The sequence below is a fragment of the Sceloporus occidentalis genome, unplaced genomic scaffold, assembly GCF_023333645.1.
Source record: "Sceloporus occidentalis isolate IW3139 unplaced genomic scaffold, rSceOcc1.0.p SCAF_30, whole genome shotgun sequence".
Classification (NCBI taxonomy): domain Eukaryota; kingdom Metazoa; phylum Chordata; class Lepidosauria; order Squamata; family Phrynosomatidae; genus Sceloporus; species Sceloporus occidentalis.
In genome coordinates, this window is record NW_028317010.1 from 3,530,974 (window position 1) to 3,547,955 (window position 16,982).

At 40.6% G+C, this 16,982-nt stretch overlaps 1 protein-coding gene across 1 annotated transcript; it reads left to right on the top strand.

Moving 5' to 3' along the window:
* Nucleotides 1–1,003: 1,003 nt before the first annotated feature.
* On the top strand, nucleotides 1,004–10,220 carry LOC149298915 (nucleolar RNA helicase 2-B-like). The gene is made up of 16 exons (XM_089486927.1): nucleotides 1,004–1,036; nucleotides 1,582–1,782; nucleotides 1,903–2,079; nucleotides 2,713–2,788; nucleotides 2,946–3,121; nucleotides 3,256–3,373; nucleotides 3,883–4,068; nucleotides 4,492–4,637; nucleotides 5,204–5,356; nucleotides 5,462–5,623; nucleotides 6,241–6,360; nucleotides 6,749–6,822; nucleotides 6,915–7,074; nucleotides 9,420–9,554; nucleotides 9,824–9,868; nucleotides 10,002–10,220. Exons 3-16 carry the CDS (start codon nucleotides 1,936–1,938, stop codon nucleotides 10,218–10,220), a joined length of 1,914 nt encoding a protein of 637 aa, XP_089343053.1. The 5' UTR covers nucleotides 1,004–1,036; nucleotides 1,582–1,782; nucleotides 1,903–1,935.
* The last annotated feature ends 6,762 nt before the right edge of the window (nucleotides 10,221–16,982 follow it).

Below are 16,982 nucleotides of genomic sequence, written 5' to 3' on the forward strand. Positions count from 1 at the left end.
TGTTTTTATGGATTGTAATCTAATTTTTCCTAGTTAAATAGACCTTTTTACATATCTGTGCCGATAGTTTTGGTTTCAAGGCCCTACTTGTCATAATATATATACCGTGCATATTTAGCCCACTGTTAAGTACGCTGGGGAATTATGCATATTGAATGGTGGAGGGCATGAAAATAAATACTTAATTAAGAAGCTAGTCAATCCTTATAGAATAAAACCGTGCTCGCTACGGTCCTAAGAGTCGCTACACATCAAGTTCTACAACACTGCAAGCGCGAAAACCGGAACAGCTCCCAGCTGGTCGCATCCGATGTGCGTCACGGCAAGACGTGGGCGATGGAAGTGACGTCTGCTTCCTCTTTCCTTTCACGCTGCCTCCAGTAGCGTGGTGTGCTGCGGATTCCCCTCTCTTGGGTACGAGACATTTAAAAGCTTATTACCGATGCCTGGGAAACTCAAAACCGAAGCAATGGACAGTGAAGTAGGCAAGAAGAAGGTGAGAGTGTAGTCCCGGCGGTAGGGCCCTCCGGGGCCGTAAAGAAGCAAGCGGTTGTTAGTCGTATTTACGCCGGTGTAAATAACTCGTGGCGTGGGTTATTTGTTTACAAATAGATTTGAAGGTATTTATTACCAGTGGGATAGACTTTTTTAAATTATGTGCCTGGAATTTTGCAGCATGTCCGTCTAGTACCAGACTTCACGTATGGTCGGGAACACACATGCGCCGTGTTACTATACCTGTAGCGCCATTGTTTAAATGTAAACCCCAATATAGCGCATTTTATTTGTATACTGAAATGTATATAGTCCGATTACCAGATTGACCAATGCCAGTTAACTTTAAAATAGGTTTATAAAAATGTTTGGTTTTTTTAATCCATAATCTATATAAATGCTTGAATTGTTTATCCAGAAAGTCTCTGAAACCACCATATCCAAGAAACAAAAGAGAAAGATGCAGAATGGGGAAACAGAAGGGCTTGATTTGGAGCAAGAAACTGAATTACTGGAAAATGGCGAGATTAATAACAATCAGGTATGCCAGTTCAATGCAGATGAGCATTAGCGTGTTCATTTTGTTAGATCTGTCTTGATTGGGCGTATCTTTATTTTCATAAACATTTAAGAGAATTATAACTATTCAGAGGCATTGTATTTATAAACATGCTTGAGGAATACGACACTGGATGGAAAAGAACATTTCATAAATGTTACTCATGTAATGCTTTGGAGTCTTAACTGCTGCATATGTTTAAGTAGTCAGAAGAATGTTTAAATTCCCCAGGTTTTGGTAATATTCATGTTACAAGTAGGATACAAAACCATTTGCACTATGTAGGTTTGGTTACTTGAAGCAGAAGAGCGGAATCTTTTGCACGGTTGTGTCTTGGACGCTAAGAGATGTTGCTAGCAGGTTTCAGAATCGCCATACATGAAGCCAAAGTATTGTCGGAAATAGATAAATATTTTGCCTTTTTGTGACAATTCGTGACTTGTCAGGAAGTGTGACTGAATTTGCATTTAGGTAGGTACGTTGCATGGTCTGACTGTATAATTGCTGTATTGTTTAATATATCACAGACACCAAAACAGAAGAAAAAAAAGAAGCTTGTTGAACAAGAACGCCCTTCTGAAACCGCAGAAGTATGTCCTACGGAGCAGGAAGATCCTGATGCTCTGACACCAAAGAAGGTTAAAAAGAAAAAGCAAAAAGAGGGCAAAGCAGAATCTACAACACAGCCGGAAACAAACACCCCTGAGTTGGAAATAGATGTCGAGACGGTAAATATCAGAGAGACTCAGTAAAGCGATTACTGCAGTCCTCTATCCTTCATGTATTTTATGGGTGAGACTGCTCCATTCTGAAACGAGCTTTATAATGACACTACACTTGCTTTTTAGAGTAACAAAAAACCTAAGGCTAAAAAGAAGAAAATGGCTAACACTGACAAAGATGATGTTGTGGAGCCTGCTGATAGTAAGGAGCCATCATCCAAGAAAAGGAAGACAGAATTGGTTCCTACAACCCCAGAGTGCAACGGAAACGAGGCTGACCAAGAACCTAAATCAGATGATGAGGTATTGGCGGAAGAGTTTAGGTCATGATGTGCTTTTGTAGATGAAAGTGGTATAATTAGAATGTACGTTCTGTAACAGTTCAGCCCTTCCATCACGTTGGGTTTTACATACCTTAATTTGATGAAAACCAATGATACATTGTTTTGTTCATGATAAGTAGGGGGCATATTTTATAATCATAGAAATATACATAATTAGTTATTTTTTTAAAAAAAATACTTCTACACATTATGGTGTGCTGCCACTGCTTAATAGTGACCCAATTTATATTCGGCAACATCCCCTTATTACAGAAATACTCAACATGCGTAGCTGTGTTTTTTTGTTTGAGTGCCACATCCGTCCTTCACATACTACCCTGTCCATAATAAAAATATATGTATAATAAAAATGTAACGTGACATCGTCTACATCAATGCTAGCTTCTGCCGACATGGGAGAGTCCGGGCAGTCTTTAGACTTTAGACCTTATTTCCTGTGAAGGGGCAGGGAGAAGTCCCTTCAATAAAGTAAAAATGTACAGGTATGTCCTGTATGCCTACAGGGCTTAAAGGGGTTAAAATTATTGGGCCATGCTTTCTGTATTTGTGATCCTGATAAATGTTTTTTGTCTCCCTCCCCCCCGTCAAATAGGAAACTAACTTGGAGAAGATGCAAGGTGCATTCGCTAACTTCCCCATTGGCGAGGACACCATTACGAATTTGAAAGGTAAAATCTTTTGGTAATACCGCGTGCATTTTGGTTTTTCTGCCACTGTTGGAAATAGCTGGATTTACCATAACAAACAGTTTTACTTCTTTAACCAGTTTAGGTATCTTTGTGCCATGTAAAAACATTCCAGACACATTTTTTTTTCTCTCTTCAGCTAAAGGAGTCACATATTTGTTCCCTATACAAGCCAAGACATTCCACACTGTTTACAGTGGCAAAGATGTGGTGGTCCAGGCCCGCACCGGTACTGGAAAAACATTTTGTTTTGGAATTCCATTAGTTGAAAAGTTAAAGAGCAAGGAACCGCTGGTCAGAGGAAGACCACCTAAGGTACCGATGCCCAAAAAGTAATTGTCCCGTCTCCTTAGAATACCATAAAACTATTTTCTCATTCTGTGGTTGGGTTACAAAAACTCATATCAATAACCTAATGTCACTAGTAATATGCTGGTCTTCTTATCTAGGTAATTATCCTCACTCCCACCAGGGAGCTAGCCATCCAGATCACAAATGAAATCCACTGCATCACTAAAAAGTTGAAGGTCTGCTGTTTCTACGGAGGAACACCTTATCAACAACAAGGTGAGCGTGCCAGAGAGCTATCTGTGTCTGTATTTCCATCCAGCGCATGGTCCATAAACCAAAGTACCACATAAATTGCAACTGTGCGGCATGGCCATTACACCAGGTTCTCACCCACAGCACTCGGTCATATTTTAATGATAAGTGTGACTTTTATAAGTCTAGCTGCTGTACCCTAAATTTTTTCCTTTATAGTACGCAATTACAATTCTTACTGCCTACAAAGCTTTTGTAGCAGCTTCCCCCTACCTATGTACAGCCAGTCCTCGATTAACAGGACTGTGGAACCTGTGACTTAAAGTGAAGTCTCCCTGCTTTCTCCACCGACCACTTCCCTGTGCTCTCTCCTTTCCCACAGTTGTTCTTCATCCTTCTGTCTTCGTTCGCTTCTCCCCATTCATTTTCTTCATCCCACCATTCTAATAAAATATTCTAGGCTAGATACTTCTTGTATTGTTGTGCTTGGTTTGTAGCTCCTAACTCTCATGCCTTCATTGCTTCTTTTTCAGTGTTTGCAATTAAAGATGGAATTGATATCTTGGTTGGTACACCTGGTCGCATACGAGATCTTATCCAGAACTATCGACTGGACCTAACCGCTCTAAAGCATGTGGTGCTAGACGAAGTCGACATGATGTTTGACATGGGATTTTCTGAACAAGTAGAGGAAATATTGTCCGCAAGATACACAAATGGTATGTTTGTTCAAGTAATGGTTATTATACTAGATAATTTATTGCCCTTAACCAAATATATATGTAACTATGACTAACTTTTAAGATTATACTTACAACTATATTGGTGTCCTTAATTTGATTTTTTTCTTTCCTTCATTCTGTTCACTTTCTTCAGTACAGCTATAGTGATGCTATTTAAGATGTCTGAGTCAAAGAAAACTGCTTTATGCAAGGAACACACGACCAGTTCTAAAGCTTATGTAGTGAACAGTTTGTTTTTAAAAAATATTTGTTAAACAAAACAAGACACATCAATTATTGTCCATGTTGCTGATTGTGATTTTTACATGAAAAACACTGGTTCCTTAAATCTGTTTAAATAGTTCAAGAATATGCCAGTGGAAAGGATAAAATTATTTAATTTGTCCCTGTATTTCATAGATCCCGCCGAAAATCCTCAGACCCTGCTCTTCTCAGCTACTTGTCCTGACTGGATGTACAACGTAGCCAAAAAATATATGCAAAAGGAATATGAAAAAATTGACCTCATTGGACACAGGAGTCAAAAGGCTGCCATCACTGTTGAGGTTAGTGTGTGTGTGTGTGTGTGTGTGTCGCCCAAGAGCTTCTTCAATTATACATGTTGCTGAGAAGGACTAAATAATTGACATTTTATAGTTATAGTGACAAAATTCCACTCTTTACTGGCAAATATATTTAGTGGTTTTGCAGTTAAATCCATAGACACTATAGAATGGTTCCAGCTGTTATGTGGGAACCTAGCATTGCCTTTGAAGTCTATTCTGTTTCAATTGCAATAGTTTGCGTATGGTGCTGTTAGGCGTGATGCCTTGGGGCAAAGAAAACCTAGGAAAACTGCACATACCCGCAGCGTTTATGCATTATGCTGTTGTATTTCATCAACTATTAGTGGTCTGTGTATTGGCTAATTTGTGCTGTATGCATGACTTGCACGTTAAATACAGGCTTTGCTGTAAATCCAGATCAGTGTAAATGGAGCCATAGTACAGCGCTGCGGAATATGACGGCGCTCTGAAAAACTAGTGACTAAACAATCTTTTGTAAACATTGCTGTATTCTCATAAGCACCTGGTTTCTTTTGTATATTAATATTGGATTGCATGTTTTACAGCATTTGGCTATTGAATGTACACGATCCCAAAAGGCGCACATTCTAGGCGATATCATTCAAGTCTACAGTGGAAACCAAGGGAAAACCATTGTGTTTTGTGATTCTAAGATAGAGGCTCAGGAGTTGTCAACAAACTGCAGCTCATTAAAGCAGGTTTGCATATTTTATTTATTCTCAACGGTGCGTTCCAATTTAGCTGTACGTGTCAAAAATTACATATTTAATGAATGATTTTTGTTTTCACCTTGCAAATTTCAGAATTCCAAACCTTTGCATGGGGACCTCCAGCAGAAAGAACGCGAAGTCGTCTTGAAAGGCTTTAGACAGGGATCCTTTCAGGTCCTTATAGCTACCAACGTGGCTGCTCGAGGCTTGGACATTCCAGAGGTTGATTTAGTAATCCTGTATTCCGCACCAAAGGTGAGGCTTTATTTTTTTGTGTTTTTTCAGTTAGTGGCAATTCTTGCCACTTTGTATTGAAGTATTGGTAATAGGGTAAAAGTGTGCTGTTTGGTTTCAAATATTTTCTTTCTCTCTTTTCTATTGAAAGTGAAACTCTGAATGTTTTAATGATGTAGCAGCACCTTTTTATACCACTTCTCCTGCAGGATCTTTTCTTTCTATTTTTTTTTTTCTCTAAAGTTTTTATAGTTTTACTGAGTAATCTAAATATTCAGCTGATCACATTATGGTATATATTTGACTCTTTTTATTATTTAATATACATTATGATAAAGGCTAAGCCATACTGCTGAAAAGTCAGAACCAACTGCATTAATACTGCTTGAAGATCGAGATGTTTTTCATGTAGAACATTAAATTATGCTGTGCATTTATTTTTTTTATTTTTTTGCATTAAACTTGAATTTTTCCACATTTGTTATGTAAAAATATGGTATGTGTTTGTGTTTTGACACAAAGAAAATTAAGCTGGCTGGGCAAAATACTGAACTGTGTAATGTTGTGGCGAAGTGCATTAAAATGGGTTATTTTTGGTTGTATTCGGCAAAAAGTCAACAACTGCTATTTGTCCACAGGAAGCAGATGCTTATGTTCATCGTTCAGGAAGGACTGGAAGGGCTGGCCGCACAGGAATCTGTATATCCCTTTACGAACCCAGAGAAAACTATTGTCTGCGCAATGTGGAGAGGAGTACGGTATGGATCATTTGCTGTAGTCATTGGGAGTGTACAGCTATATTATCTGGGTATACAATTCAGTAAAAGAACCGTTTTATTTTGCTAATTGATAGACATTAAACTAAACACAAGATAGCTTTAACTATTGCTCTGCATTTCCATAACTCTCACTGCGAGGTCAGGAACATGGAAATCCACACCACACGTGTATTATTCTGTCCTCCCTAAACATCCTCCATAAGTGCGGATACATTTAAATACACGTAAATCTGGAGGAGAGTTTCATTTGCAGTATGCGTATATTTCACATAAAACACGATAAACGTTAAATGCACATTTTGAATATTTATGTGTACGCCTGTGCTTCTAAGCTTATAATAACGTGTTATGCCTTTGTCTTCTCTAGGGAATAAAATTTAAACATGTAGGCATTCCTTCCTTACTAAATGTTGCAAAGTCATCAAGTGAAGATGCAATAAGGTAATTATTGTTTTTAACTTTCCAAATTCACCTTTGTAAGCAAATGACCTGAACACTATTTTCATGCAAAAAAATTTAATTGCCTTCTCTAGATCCTTGGAAGCTGTTCCAGCAGATGTAATTGAGCACTTTAAAGGATATGCCGAGGAGTTGATTGAGAAGAAAGGAGCTCTGAATGCTCTGGCGGCAGCACTGGCTCATATATCAGGAGCATCATCTATCACGCAGCGGTCTCTTCTCAACATGGAACCGGTGAGATTGGATCACTCCTGTTACTGGCTGTGTAACGTTTACATTCCTGTTGCTGCATGTGTGTTTATAGTAACTTCTCCAGTTAAAGATTTAACCACGTTACTGCAATAACTAATAGGCATAATAGTATTGTTCTGAGATTTTTCCCATCGGCAGGGCGATCAGGCTGTCTGACAGTCTGGTTTCCTTTCCATCGGCTTGAAACAACTAGCTGGCTCAATGCTGACGAATAATGTAACAGCCTTCCAACGGTGTAAGTGGTGACACAGCGCGGGAGCATTCTGTTAAGGAAGTGGAGACCCCTCAGGGGTCTCTTAAAAGCACCCTACTGTTAATCACAGATGGTATGACCAGTGAACAAGAAGATCAGACAACTAACAAATTAATATTTTAGAGACTCTAGTGGTCTCACATTGCCTCATTAGGGCTATCCTCTGTATACAATAGACTCCTGGGTTCTACAAAGATTCACCTAATATATATTCTACTAGAATAAAAATCATAATTAATAAAAGTAAAAATGTAAATATAAAAAGTGCTGTGTAGAAAGAAGCATTGTGGCACATTAATTTTTACTCATTTTCTTATTAAAAGGTGAAGCATGGTTGAACAAACGTGTTTATAATTGCTTAAAAACTGCAGTAGGGCTGCAACTAACGATTATTTTAATAATCGATTAGTTGGCCGATTATTTTTTCGATTAATCGGATAAAAAAACAATATGCAAATTTTTTGTTTATTTAAAATAATTTAATGAACTGGATGTTAAAAAACAACTTAAAATTTACATTAACATTCTTATTTTGTTATGATGTAATAAAAAAACAATATTTTCAAAGTACAAAAACCCAAACACAATATTTATGAAACAAAATAACCCCAAACATTCTGAAAAGAGGTGGACTATTACTGTTCAAGAAACTTTGCACCCAGCACTTTGCACCTGGCACTTTGCACCCGGCACTTTGCACCCAGCCCTGGCACTTTGCACCCAGCACTTTGCCCCACCCCTGGCACTTTGCACCCGGCACTTTGCCCCCAGCCCTGGCACTTTGCCCCCAGCCCTGGCACTTTGCCCCCAGCCCTGGCACTTTGCCCCCAGCCCTGGCACTTTGCACCCAGCCCTGGCACTTTGCACCCAGCCCTGGCACTTTGCACCCGGCACTTTGCACCCAGCCCTGGCACTTTGCACCCGGCACTTTGCACCCAGCCCTGGCACTTTGCACCCAGAACTTTGCCCCACCCCTGGCACTTTGCACCCGGCACTTTGCCCCAGCCCTGGCACTTTGCACCCAGCCCTTTGCACCCAGCCCTGGCCCTTTGCACCCAGCCCTGGCCCTTTGCACCCAGCCCTGGCCCTTTGCACCCAGCCCTGGCCCTTTGCACCCAGCCCTGGCACTTTGCACCCAGCCCTGGCACTTTGCACCCAGCCCTGGCACTTTGCACCCAGCCCTGGCACTTTGCACTGTGCCCCTGCACCCACATTCTGCCCTGCCCCCACACTCACACCCTGCACCCACATTCTGCCCTGCCCCCACACTCACACCCTGCACCCACATTCTGCCCTGCCCCCACACTCACACCCTGCACCCACTCTGCTCTGCACCCACACTCACACTCTGCCCTGCACCCAGTCTCCTACCCTGGCCTGCCCCCCCACCCCCACTCTGCCCTGCATCCCCTGAAACCCCACCCCCACCCCCGCGAACCGCTCTGTGCGAACGGAGCCACTCGCACAGAGCGAACCGCAACTAAAAGAAGGCGCGTGTAGCGGAAGCGGGGAACGCTCGCGGAGGTAAGTAAAAGGAGCCGAGTGCTCCAACAACGAATCGATCACTCGATTAATCGATAACGGAAATCGTCGACAACGATTTCCGTTATCGATTATTATCGATTTTATCGATTCGTTGTTTCAGCCCTAAACTGCAGTATTAAAGAATATGAACTGAATGTATGTGAACCCGATACAACGCATTTTCAATAAATATCTGTAACCTGCCTTATTAAGGGAAATACCTATAATAAAATAAAGATGGATCTTGTACCTATTTTGTATCGAAAAGCAGTGTTTTGATCCTCACTTTATTCGTGTATGTCTTTCTTTAATCATAAATGTAGCTGCTATTCCTGGTATTTGGAAGTAAGATATATTGTGTGAGGTCAGTTGTAGTAACGTGAGGATGAGTTAATAACCATGAGCAGCAGATCATTTCCTGCTACTGGTAAAGAGAAGATATTAAAGTGTGTTTGGTGTGTTCTGTTTATGTAGAACACAGTGTGGTTTAGCAGGTTGTTTAAATTGTTGTTGATGGGGTTTCTCTAACCAAATGTAACTTGTGTTTCAGGGCTTTATAACGGTGATATTACAGAGCTCCGTAGCCATTCATACTGTGAGCTACGCCTGGAGATGTATTAAAGAACAAATGGGAGAAGACATTGATTCTAAAATTCATAGAATGTGCATGATGAAAGATTCTATGGTAAGGAGTATAACCGATCTTTAAGGGAACCGTGTGGCAGCCATGTTATGATTTTCTAGTCTACAAAAACATAGTAATTCGATAATGATTCTTATGCAGGTTGTTACATGTCGCTTTTTTCTTTTACGGTATACTGGATAACATAGTGATGAGAGCATTTAGACTATGCTGCTTCAAAACAAAGTACATAGAAAAATAACAAAAATAAAATGTTAATATTTATGTTTCGCCAAGTGTTTTCATGCTTGAATTGTTTTTTGCTCTTTCAGGGCGTGTGTTTTGATGTCCGAGCCGATACCCTTAAAGAAATGCAGGTAGGTCTCTACATCTGAAAATTATATGTATGTGGTTGGTTTTTTTATACATGGATTAATATAATACACGTATGTGTTTATATATGAAAAGGATTATTTTTGTGTTTAACATTGATGAATATTCCCACCCCAGGAAAAGTGGCAAGACTCCAGACGGTGGCAGTTTTCAGTTGCGACAGAACTGCCTGCATTACAGCCGTCAAGGGCAGATATGAGCGGACCAAGAAATAGAAGCTTCGGCGGGCGAGGAGGCAGGGGAGGAAGACAAAATGACAGAAGAAACTCATCTGGGAGAGGCAGAGACCGAGGCCGCGGAAGAAGTTCCGGTGGAGGATTTAGAAGGGGTAGATAAAGGGGAAAATTAAAAAAAAAAAAACTCCACAAACAACTTTTCTATATTGACATTTTCAGGATCCCTGAGTTATATTGCAACCTCTTACTGTTATTAAAGTATTTCATATATATATTTTTATGCAGTTTCTGACACTTGGATTGTACATCACCACAGTGTTTGTATGCTTAAAGCTGTGTACCAAGCCCTCAATAAAAAAAACAAAAAAAAAAAACAACTTTTGCTAATTAAAATTATATTGGAAATGCAAAGCATTGGTGCAAACTGTACTTTACAGGTATGGTATTGCAATGTCAACTAATGTGCGATTGATACACATGGCTGCGTGTGTGGCCAACTATACATAATTTTATTTACCTCTGATAATTCAAATCCCCATTCTGGTCCTGTTCTTAAAGGGGAAAAATGTCCCTTAACCCCTTCGCGACCTTTGCCGGTTCAGGACCGTCATAACAAGAAGGTCACTAAATGACCTTTGACGGTCCTGAACCGTCAAAAAATTAAATAAGCTTAGAAAGTGATCAAGGATCACTTTCTTCGCTTAAACGGCCTTAGTAACATAGTAACATAGTTCATAAGGTTGAAAAAAGACCAAAGTCCATCAAGTTCAACCTATATACATATTGTGTCCCTACTGTGTTGATCCAGAGGAAGGCAAAAAACCCTTATGAAGCAGATGCCAATTGCCCCATACCAGGGGGAAAATTCCTTCCCGACTCCAAATATGGCAATCAGAATAAATCCCTGGATCAACGTTCTGTCCCTATTAATCTAATATCCATAACTTGTAATATTATTGCTTTCAAGAAACACGTCCAGGCTCCTTTTGAACTCTTTTATTGAGTTTACCATCACCACTTCCTCTGGCAGAGAGTTCCATAATCTCACCGCTCTTACTGTAAAGAACCCCCGTCTGTGCTGGTGTAGAAACCTTCTTTCCTCCAGCCGTAGAGGATGTCCCCTTGTTATAGATACAGTCCTGGGTATAAATAGGTCCTGGGAGTGATCTCTGTACTGTCCCCTTATATATTTATACATAGTTATTAAGTCCCCCCTAAGCCGTCTTTTTTCCAAACTAAATAACCCCAATTCTGATAATCTTTCTGGGTACTGTAGTCCTCCCATTCCCCTTATTACTCTGGTTGCCCGTCTTTGAACCCTCTCCAGCTCCACTATATCTTTCTTGTACACTGGTGCCCAGTACTGTACACAGTATTCCATGTGTGGTCTGACTAGTGACTTGTACAGGGGTAGAATTATTTCCTTGTCGTGGGCATCTATGCCCCTTTTGATGCACCCCATGATTTTATTTGCCTTAGCAGCAGCTGCCTGACACTGGTCGCTACAGGTAAATTTACTGTTAACTAAAACTCCTAAGTCCTTTTCCATGTCAGTCGTCCCCAGTGTTTTCCCATTTAATACATATTCCCAGCCTGGATTTTTCTTCCCCATGTGCATAACCTTACATTTATCTGTGTTGAACCTCATCTGCCACATCCCAGCCCAAGCCTCCAACCTATGCAGATCCATTTGTAATCGTGCGCTGTCCTCTATCGTGTTAACCACGTTACAGAGCTTAGTATCGTCTGCAAAGATTGATACTTTACTATGCAATCCCTCTACAAGGTCATTAATAAATATATTAAAAAGAATAGGACCCAAAACTGACCCCTGTGGTACCCCACTAGCAACAGTCACCCACTCAGAGTATGTACCATTAATAACCACCCTCTGTTTCCTATCACTGAGCCAGTTACTTACCCACATACACACATTCTCCCCCAGCCCAAGCATTCTCATTTTATGTACGAGCCTTTTATGTGGCACCGTATCAAATGCTTTGGAAAAATCAAGATATACGACATCCAGCGATTCACCCCGATCCAGTCTTGAGCTCACCTCCTCATAAAAGCTGATCAGGTTAGTTTGACAGGACCGATCCCTTGTAAACCCATGCTGATATGGAGTCATACACTTATTTTCATTGAGATACTCCAAAATAGCATCTCTTAGGAAACCCTCAAACAGTTTACACACAACAGAAGTTAAACTAACAGGCCTATAATTCCCCGGGTCACTTTTTGTCCCCTTTTTGAATATTGGCACAACATTTGCTATGCGCCAGTCCTGGGGAACAGACCCTGTCACTATAGAGTCCTTGAATATTAGAAATAGGGGTCTGTCTATTACATTACTTAACTCCCTTAGAACGCGGGGGTGAATGCCATCTGGACCTGGTGATTTGTCTATTTTGATTTTTTTTAGGCGGCACTGCACTTCTTCCTGGGTTAGACAGGCGACATGTACTGGGGCATTTATCTCATCCTGCTGTATATTACCTGGCATTTCATTTTCCTCTGTGAATACAGCAGAGAAGAATATATTTAATAGATTAGCTTTTTCCTGATCCCCGTCTATAACTTCTCCCTCATTACTTTTTAAGGGGCCAACGCTTTCATTGTTAACCTTTTTACCATTTATATAGTTAAAGAACATTTTGGGGTTTGTTTTACTCTCTTTGGCAATGAGTCTTTCTGTCTCCAATTTTGCTGCTTTTATCTGATTTTTACATATTTTATTTTTTTCCCGATAGCTTTTTAGTGCTTCCTCACTGCCTTCCTGTTTTAGTAGCTTAAATGCCTTTTTTTTGCCATTTATTGCCCCCTTTACATTTTTATTTATCCACATTGGTTTTCTCTTGTTCCTGACTCTTTTATTCCCATACGGTATGTACCTTTCACAGTGAGAATTTAAGATATTCTTAAAAATCTCCCATTGAGCGTCTGTACTCTTGTTTTTGAGGACATTTTCCCAATTTACAGTGTTAAGGGCTTCTCTTAGTTGATCAAACTTTGCCCTCCTAAAGTGCATAGTTCTTGTGGCTCCTCTAAGAGTTCCCTTATTGAAGGACAAGTTATAATGCATCATATTGTGATCACTATTTCCTAGATGTCCCCTGACCTGCACATTAGTTACTCTGTCAGGTCTGTTGGTTAATATTAAGTCCAGTAGGGCGCCCCCTCTGGTCGGGTCCTGTACCATTTGGGACAGATAATTATCCTTACTTATAGTCAGAAACCGGTTTCCTTTATGAGATTCACAGGTCTCGGTTTTCCAGTTTATGTCGGGATAGTTAAAGTCCCCCATAATAACCACCTCATTGTGATTAGCTGCCTTGTTTATTTGCTTTAATAATTGATCTTCTGCTGCTTCCATTATATTTGGCGGCTTATAGCAAACCCCGATCAGTATTTTATTATTTTTCTTTCCATATATTTCTACCCATAATGACTCCACATTATCATTTCCCTCACATATATTCTCCCGCAGTGTGGCCTTTAGGCTGGACTTTACATAAAGGCAAACTCCTCCCCCTTTTCGTTTTTTCCGATCCTTCCTGAATAGACTATACCCCTGTATGTTAACCGCCCAGTCATAGCTATCATCCAACCATGTCTCTGTTATACCCACTATGTCATAATTTTCTTCAGACATTATTAACTCCAGTTCGTCAGTTTTATTGGTCAGACTTCTGGCATTAGTAAGCATACAATTTAGAGGTGTATGGTTTTTTTCCCTATGAAGCCTATCCCTATTAACTATTCTAACCCCTCCCTCTGCTCCACCCCCAGGTACATTTATAAGCCCCAGCTCTCTATCTACACTATCTTCCCCTTCTATATTGTAGTTTCCCTCCCCCCCTTTCCCTAGTTTAAACACTCCTCCACCCTTCTGACCATCTTCTCCCCAAGCACAGCTGCACCCTCCCCATTGAGGTGCAGCCCGTCCCTACCGTAGAGCCTGTATCCGACAGAGAAGTCGATGTCGAGGCATTCAGCAAGGCCGAGATCGGCATCGGGGGCCATGTCTGGCCCCTCCCCGGGGCGTCAACAGCCGCCATACATTGTATGGCGGCGGACGCCCGTTTTAAAAGCGTTTAGGAGGCGATCAACGATCGCCTCCTAAACTTAAATGGTGTCGCTGGAATGCCTCGATCAGGAGGCATCCAGCGACACCAAACACTTACCTCTGGGTGGGCTGTGACCGCTCCGGAGAGCGGTCACAGCCGCCGCTGCCGGTGATCTTCGCCATCAAGCAAGATGGCGGCGGCCCGGGAAATAAAACAATAAAGACGAAAAAGTTCGCTAGAGGGTCTCCAGACCCTCTAGAGAACTGGCTCCACTTGCTGGTTGAATACAGGTACTGCATTCAACCATGCAAGTCAATGGAGCCCAGCTTTCTAATCACTATGTGATTAGTAAAATATTCAAAAAAAAATAAAAATAAATAAAAAATGGAAAAAAAAATTAAAAAAAAATGTGCTAACATTTAAAAATAATTATGCAGTGATGTCACTAGATGGACCATCCAGTACCAGCAAAATGTGTAAAAAAAATATAAAAAAAGTATTAAAAAAATAAAATAAAATTAAAAAATAAAGTTTATTATTTTGAGCAAGTGCTAAAATTTCTCAAAAATCTCAACAAAGAGTTAAAATAAAAGCACTTCAAATACCCAAGGGGTGTCTAATATATAAAAAAATGGCTGATGGGGTAAATTGGAGTGGCCTAGCTCAAAGATAGGGCATAGGTACAGACTGACCAAAATGGAGAAAAAAAGCGCACTTCCCAAATGTGGCATTTTAAATCTGAAACAACCCGACAAACCCATGCATGTCGGGTATCACTGCACTCAGGATATGTTCCTGAACACACATTGGCGTGTTGTTTGACAGTGGCATATACCAGGACCTGTATATCTATAACTAAAGTACAATTTGTGTGAAAAAAAAATTACTATTACAAAGTTTGACAAAGTGTAGTTCTATAATTGGTGCATGGAAAGGGTTAAAATAACAGCATTTGGAATACCCTGGGGTGTCTAGTTTTCAAAAATATATGGTTTGAATGGGTTAAATTGAGTTAACCGGCTTCAAAGATATTCCAAAGAGGAGAGGGAGGCACAATGACCAAATGACCACCTGAATTACGCATGCCCCAAAAGTAGCCTTTTACCAGCCAGACAATCTGACAAACCCATGCATGTGGGGTATCACTGTACTCAGGAGATGTTGCTGAACACATATTGGGGTGTTGTTTGACAGTGACATATACCAGCACCTGTATATCTATAACTAAAGTACAATTTGTGTGGAAAAAAAAATAAAAAAAATTACTATTACAAAGTTTGACAAAGTGTAGTTGTATAATTGGTGCATGGAAAGGGTTAAAATAACAGCATTTGGAATACCCTGGGGTGTCTAGTTTTCAAAAATATATGGTTTGAATGGGTTAAATTGAGTTAACCGGCTTCAAAGATGTTCCAAAGAGGAGATGGAGGCAGACTGACCAGATTTGTTAAAAAAGATTTGGAAATCATAAAACGCTTTTTTACTTGCTTTTTTAGGTGAGTAAAAGATTTTTCAAATAAAAGTCATAAAATGTGGGTTTTTTTCAATTTTTCACCATGTTTTTTTAATTTTTTTTATAGTAAATAAGATGATATGATCAAAATAATGGTATCTGAAGAAAGCCCATCTTGTCCTGAAAAAAACAATATATAACTTATGTGGGTACACTAAATGGGTGAGGAGAAAATTACAGCTGAACACAAGCACCACAAAAGTGTCAAAACAGCCTCGGTCCCACAGGGTACAAAACGAAAAATGAGCCCGGTCCTTAAGGGGTTAAACACTAAGTTCTGTAATCCTTTTATCCAAGGATATGGGAAATACCTTTGAGTTCTCACAGTCCCATATAGCAGGCTTTTATGATTTATAGTGGAAGGGCTAATGATATATATATATTTTGGCGCAAGATCCCTTTGGATTTTTTTATGCCAGTGATGTTATCAAGAGAATAGGGGCAGCGTACGAGAGCTAGAAATCAGGAGAGGATAGAAGGAGATGGTTGAATGAACGGAGAGACCGGTTAGGAGTGTATTTAGAGATGTAGGGAGGGGAACCGCTGTGAAATGAATCCTGAAGCGCACAGGCAGCCAGTGAAGAGACTGACAGAGGGGAGAGATGTTAGTAAAGCGATGGGAGAGGAAGATGAGTCTGGCAGCAGCATTCATGGTGGATTGTAGAGAGGTGAGACGGTTAAATGGAAGACCAGCTAAAACAGAGTTACAATAATCGAGGCAGGAGATGAGGACATGGACAAGAGCCTTAGTGGCATGCTGTGTCAAGAAGGGACGGATGCGGGCAATGTTTTTAAGATGGTGATGGCAGTGTTTGGAGACAGATGATGTGGGGGGTGAACAAAAGGTCGGAGTAAAGGGGGACACCAAGCGTGAGCAGACGGGGAGATGATTGCACCAGTAACTGATGGGGGAATCTTAGCTTTGGAGGGAGGGAAGATCACCAGTTCTGTTTTGGAGAGATTGAGTTTCAGGAAAATGTGCAGACATCCACAGCGGCGAGACGGTTACACAATCAAAGACGGAGGGAGAGAGATCAGGAGAGGATAGGTAGATCTGGGTGTCATCAGCATACAGGTGGTATTGAAAGCCAAAGGTTGAGATTAGTTTGCCAAGTGAGGAAGTGTAGAGAGGGAACAGAAGGCATCCTAGAACTTAGCCTTGGGGTACCCCCACCGAGAGGGGGAGAAGAAGTGTAACCGGAGACCGACGCTGAAGATCAGAGAGGTGAGAAGTGAACCAGGAGAGAGCAGTGTCACGGAGGCCAAAAGCATGAGGTTTGAAGGATAAGAGGGTGGTCCACAGTGTAGGAAGCAGCAGAAAGGGTTTGGGCATTTAACA

What these genes read in the sequence shown, in the direction of transcription:
- LOC149298915 (XM_089486927.1), top strand. Translation starts at nt 1,936, where the DNA reads ATGGCTAACACTGACAAAGATGATGTTGTGGAGCCTGCTGATAGTAAG. An exon ending in AGGCTGCCATCACTGTTGAG is followed by an intron (nt 4,638 to 5,203) that starts GTTAGTGTGTGT and finishes CATGTTTTACAG; the next exon opens with CATTTGGCTATTGAATGTAC. An exon ending in ACTGCAGCTCATTAAAGCAG is followed by an intron (nt 5,357 to 5,461) that starts GTTTGCATATTT and finishes TGCAAATTTCAG; the next exon opens with AATTCCAAACCTTTGCATGG.